Raw genomic sequence first — 5,578 nt, 5'->3', positions numbered from 1 at the left:
CATTGATGTGCTTTTAATTGGACTCTGGCATTCCGTATCTTTGAAACTGCTGTTGGAAGTCCTTGTCTACCTTATCCCTGTGCTGCCAGGATAGATATTACTATTCTTGCCTTCTTCACAACATAGGGATTTTTTTTTCCACTGTCAAGGGGAGTTTTTGTTTAAATGCTATGGAGTAGATATTAGAGTCATACAATACCCATTGTGCACAGTTAGTGGGACTGATTAACGAAGCTAGACAGGGGCATACACACACACACTTTGGTCCAACTAGTCCATGCCCTATTCATGAACTTATCCAAATGTCTCAAACATTGTGACTGTCCCTGCATCTACCACTTTCTCTGGAAGTTCATTTCATAGGTGAACCACTGTCTGTGTAAACAAATTGCTCCTTAGGTTCTTTTTAAATCTTTCCCCTCTCACCTTACACCCACACCATCTAGTTTTGGACTCCCCTACCTTGGGAAAAAGACCTTGGCTATTCACCCTGTTCATGCCCCTCATGATTTTATAAAACTCATGATTTTATAAAACTCTTAAAAATGTCACCCCCTCAACTTCCTATACTCCAGTTGAAAAGGTCCCAGCCTATCCATAAAACACAAACCCTCCATTCCTGGCAACATTCTGGTAAATCCTTTTTGAGCCCTCTCCAGATTAATAATATCCTAGTGCTTGTGCAGCGTGAGAGCCACCCTCCTTTGAGTGAACAGCAACACGTTTTACTGAATATAATCATTAAGACATGGTACTAAGGCTCCTGTTCCATTTGATCTAAAGTCAGAATGACAGTTCCTTCCACAGGCTGCTCAGTAGCTATAACGCAGACTTAATGGTACAACTCCCTTTATAACTTGGGTTACACACTTATTTCAAATTCTGCCCAAGATGTGATCTTACCTTGATCTGTTTGTAGTTTGTCTGTGATCATTCTAGTGTGTTTTTAGTCTGATCAAATCATAAATATTTACACAGGATGCTGGGATGCACAGCAAGTGATCAGAACATCTAACTGATAAAAAAAATGCAAAAGCAACTCCCCTCCACCACAAGGCATGAAACTTGTAAATGTTAATATTCAGCAAGACTTGGGTGTACTAATGACAAGGAATTCCCAAGTTAGTAGGCAGCTAATCAGAAGGCAAATGCTATTTTGGCCTTCATGCTATACTCCAATTCCCTTCCATTAAAGAAGTTCTACTGAAATTCTAGGGTGTTTTGGTGATAGCACACATGAAATACTCTGCAGTTTCAGCATCCATGTTTAAGGAGGAATATACTTGCATTAGAGACAGAACAGCAAGAGTTCACTAGATTGGTTCCTGTGATGAGAACACAGTAAATAATGTCTGCAGTCCTGGGAATTTAGAATGACAGTGATTGAACTGAAACACGATCTTCAAAGGACATGACGGCTGCAGAATCTTGAAGATGGGGGTAGTCTCAGAGAAAAATGTCCTTAGAGGCATGTGAAACTTAGGAATTCTCTACCCAGAGGTTTGTGCATTGCTGAATATATTTAGAATCACAGAGATATAATGCACGGAAACAGACCCTTTGTCCATGCTGACCAGATATCCTGAATTAATCTTGTCCCATTTGCCAGCATTTGGCCCATATACTTCTAAACCCTTCCTACTGATGTACCCATCCAGATGCCTTTTAAATGTACCAGCCTCCTCTGGTAGCTTGTTCTGTAAACACAATGCCCTCTGTGTGGAAAAAGTTGCCTCTTAGTTCCCTTTTAAATCTTACCTCTCTCACCTTAAACCTATGCCCTCTAGTTTTGGACTCTGCTACCCTGGAGAGAGGACCTGGTCTATTCACCGCATCCATGCCCCTCATAATTTTATAAACCTCCATATAGGTCACCCCTCAACTTCCTATGCTCCAGGGAAAATAGCCCCAGTCTTTTCAGCCTCTCCCTCTGGCTCATACCCTCCAACCCTGGCAACATCCTTGTAAATCTTTTCTGCACTGTTTCAAGTTTCACAACATCTTTCTTATAGCAGGGAGACCAGAATTGAACGCAGTAGTGCAAAAGTGAGAAGGACAGATTTTTGGTGTGGCATGGAGTTTAAGCTTGATGGCTAAACGGTCTATTCCTTTTCCTACCTTGTATTCTTATCATTGTAACGGAAACACAGCATGAGCACACGAGAGACAAATCAAGTTTATTCAGTACTTTTGTAAAACAATGTTATTGCCGATATTACAGAGTTTGAAAGAAACATTCTTCAATTTGCTATCACAAACTTTCAGAGACAAAATAAGTCATCGAGGAAAATCTGAAATATAGTTATCCAAATACCAACTTTCCGCTAGACACTCGCAAACACAATTTTTAATAGGGCGTGTTCGAAGTTGAACAGAGATCAAGAGCAGAACATTGGAAATGCATTACCATTAGACAAAGACAGTGTTGAATCTAAGACTCAAGATTACATGAAGCAGCAGGAAGAGAAAACCAATATTCTGGTGCTCGCGAGTGTGAGGGGCACAATCCTCAAAGTCAAAGGGACTCAGGAAAGCTATAGTGTTAACAAACAGCCCCTCCCCAATCAGTGCATATTTATTTTCTTAACAGAATCGTTAAATCAGAATTTACTGACGATAAGTGCTGAGCGCTGCTTCAGTTTTGTTCTTCGTCTGCTCCAGGTGGGAGGTGTTGAAACATACTCCTCTCTACTTGAGCACACACTAAAGTTATGGATGAAATGGGAGGAACAAAACTGAGGTACAAGATTGGGATGGATAAGTCGGTTGAGCTGCTGACATCCCTGTAATTAAACTGGTTCAGAGCAACAAAAGAACCAACTCACCTCCTACTCCTGTACAACAGACTGTATCAGAGTGTGCTACAGTCAGACTGTACAAAGTTTGTGGCTGATGATCAAAGTCTGACCCAAACACTCCCAGGACAGGGACAGCATAGGGATAGATACAGAGTAAACCACTCTCTACACTGTCCCCATCAAACATTCCTGGGACAGGGACAGCACGGGCTAGACACAGAGTAAAGCTCTTCTATTCCCTTTACAGATAGACAGTAAAAGTGTAGCGGCTGCAGTGTGACAGGACAGGGGTGGGGAAACAGGATCTACTGCTCCCATTCTGAGGACAGTTTGTGGAGGACCTCCCGTGTCCAACCATAAATTACACCATTAAGATTCAGCTTTCCAGTTTTTTTGGGGGGGCGGTGGGGAGAATGGAAAGACAGAAGAGTGGAGATTAACAGAGTCGGGTCAAGGTGGGGGTGGGGGTCTATAAAAGTTTGCTTGGGAAGCAGCAAAAATCAGTTGGCTGCTTTACACCAACTTGCTTCACATTGACATCAGAGATTGGGCAAAGGTTAATAGGACCTTGTGATTTGCCCAATCTGCAGCAGAGCCCAAGACACAGTTTTACACCTGGCATTTTCAGTCTGTCCAGCCTGTAATGGAACTAGGGATCCCACACAGAGAAATCAGAGCTCAGGGAACGGGGGGGGAGAAACAGTGGAATTAAAGATCAGCAACTACATGAGAGGTCCACGAAGATCAAAGTAGGTTAAGATTCCCACTCCTCCCACACCCTTGCCTATTGTATAAAGAGACAGAATTGCCCCAGGATTTTTTAAAAAACAAAATTAAATTCACAAGAACACGAAAAGGATAGAATCAAACAGCTCTGCTAAAGCTTGTGGTTGGTTTACAGAGGGACAGACGGATAGACACAGACAAAGGGGGTGGGTGTCACAATGTCTCCCCAGCCAGGCTCACGGAGTCTCTGTCTACAACAGGAACGGGATGATCGGGGTGCGGAGTGGCGGATAGTCACGGAAGTCCTTCAAGTAGCTGCGATGCTTCCCATTAGCCCAGATTGCCATCTGGACAAACCCAACCAGCGTGAACAATGCAACTGCAGAGAGAGACAACAAAACCATTCATAAACAGGATTGGAGGCCCACTTCTGCCCTCACCACACCAGACACAGTAAAGCTGCCCTCATCAAAAATGGTGGGGGATTTTAACTTTCCAAACAAACTGGGACTGCCAGTGTTAAGGGCTTGGATGGAGACGAATTTGTTAAGTGTGTAGAAGAAAATTCTGATTCAGTATGTGGATGTACCTAGTAGAGAAGGGGCAAAACATGACCTTCCCTTGGGAAATAAGGCAGGGCAGGTGACTGAGGTGTCAGTGGGGGAGCACTTTGGGCCCAGTGACCATAATTCTATTAGTTTTAAAATTGTGATGGAAAAGGATAGACCGGATCTAAAAGTTAGGAATTAGGCAAGAACTTTGAAAAGTTGATTGGGGGCGGATATTAACAGATAAAGGGGCAGTTGGAAAGTTCCAAAGACAGTATGTTCCTGTGTGGGACAAGGCTGGTAGATGTAGGAAATGTTGTATGACAAGAGAAATTGAGGCTCTGGTCAAAAAGGAAGCATACATGTCAAGTATAGACAGCAGAGATCAAGTGAAGATAACAAGGTGTAGAGCTGGATGAAAACAGCAGGCCAAGCAGCATCATAGGAGCAGGAAGGCTGACGTTTCGGGCCTAGACCCTTCATCAGAAATGGGGGAGGGGAAGGGGGTTCTGAAATAAATAGGGCGAGAGGGGGAGGCGGATAGAAGATGGATAGAGGAGAAGATAGGTGGAGAGGAAACAGACAGGTCGAAGAGGCAGGGATGGAGCCAGTAAAAGGTGAGTGTAGGTGGGGAGGTAGGGAGGAGATAGGTCAGTTCAGGGAGGACGGACAGGTTAGTAGGTAGGAAATGTGGGTGTGGCTTGAGGTGGGAGGAGGGGATAGGTGGGATGAAGAACAGGTTAGGGAGGCAGGGACGAGCTGGGCTGGTTTTGGGATGCGGTAGGGGGAGGGGAGATTTTGAAGCTTGTGAAATCCACATTGATACCATTGGGCTGCAGGGTTCCCAAGCGGAATATGAGGTGCCATTCCTGCAACCTTCGGGTGGCATCATTGTGGCACTGCACGAGATCCAGGATGGACATGTCGTCTGAGGAATGGGAGGGGGGAGTTGAAATGGTTCACAACTGGGAGGTGCAGTTGTTTATTGCGAACCGAGTGTAGGTGTTCTGCAGAGCGGTCCCTGAGCCTCCGCTTGGTTTCCCCGATGTAGAGGAGGCCAGATCAGGAACAGCGGATGCAGTATACCACATTAGCAGATGTGCAGGTGAACATCTGCTTGATGTGGAAAGTCTTCTTGGGGCCTGGGATGGGGGTGAGGGAGGAGGTGTGGGGCCAGGTGTAGCACTTCCTGCGGTTGCAGGGAAAAGTGCCGGGTGTGGTGGGGCTGGAGGGGAGTGTGGAGCGAACAAGGGAGTCACGGAGAGAGTGGTCCCTCCGGAAAGCAGATAAGGGTGGGGAGGGAAAGATGTCTTTGGTGGTGGGGTCGGATTGCAGATGGCAGAAGTGTCAGAGGATAATGCGTTGGATCCGGAGGTTGGCTGGGGTGGTACGTGAGGACGAGGGGGATTCTTTTTTGGTTGTTATTGCGGGGAGGGGGTGTGAGGGATGAGTTGCGGGAAATGTGGGAGACACGGTCAAGGACGTTCTCGACCACTGAGGGGGGGG

At 45.5% G+C, this 5,578-nt stretch overlaps 1 protein-coding gene across 2 annotated transcripts in view; it reads right to left on the bottom strand.

Annotated features, from left to right (window-relative positions):
- Nucleotides 1-2,158: 2,158 nt before the first annotated feature.
- The window catches only part of LOC109921693 (very-long-chain enoyl-CoA reductase), a 72,202-nt gene continuing 68,782 nt past the window's right edge, over nucleotides 2,159-5,578 (bottom strand). For both annotated transcript variants that reach the window (XM_048618032.1, XM_048618031.1), the window contains one exon: nucleotides 2,159-3,903. In XM_048618032.1, coding sequence (XP_048473989.1) covers nucleotides 3,776-3,903 — 128 coding nt within the window. In that variant the 3' untranslated portion in view covers nucleotides 2,159-3,775. The remainder of the gene's footprint in view (nucleotides 3,904-5,578) is intronic.

This window comes from Rhincodon typus, chromosome 38 (assembly GCF_021869965.1).
Source record: "Rhincodon typus isolate 14 chromosome 38, sRhiTyp1.1, whole genome shotgun sequence".
In the NCBI taxonomy this organism is placed as follows: domain Eukaryota; kingdom Metazoa; phylum Chordata; class Chondrichthyes; order Orectolobiformes; family Rhincodontidae; genus Rhincodon; species Rhincodon typus.
The sequence above is the reverse complement of the archived record's forward strand: the minus strand, read 5'-3'. Positions and strand labels throughout refer to the sequence as shown.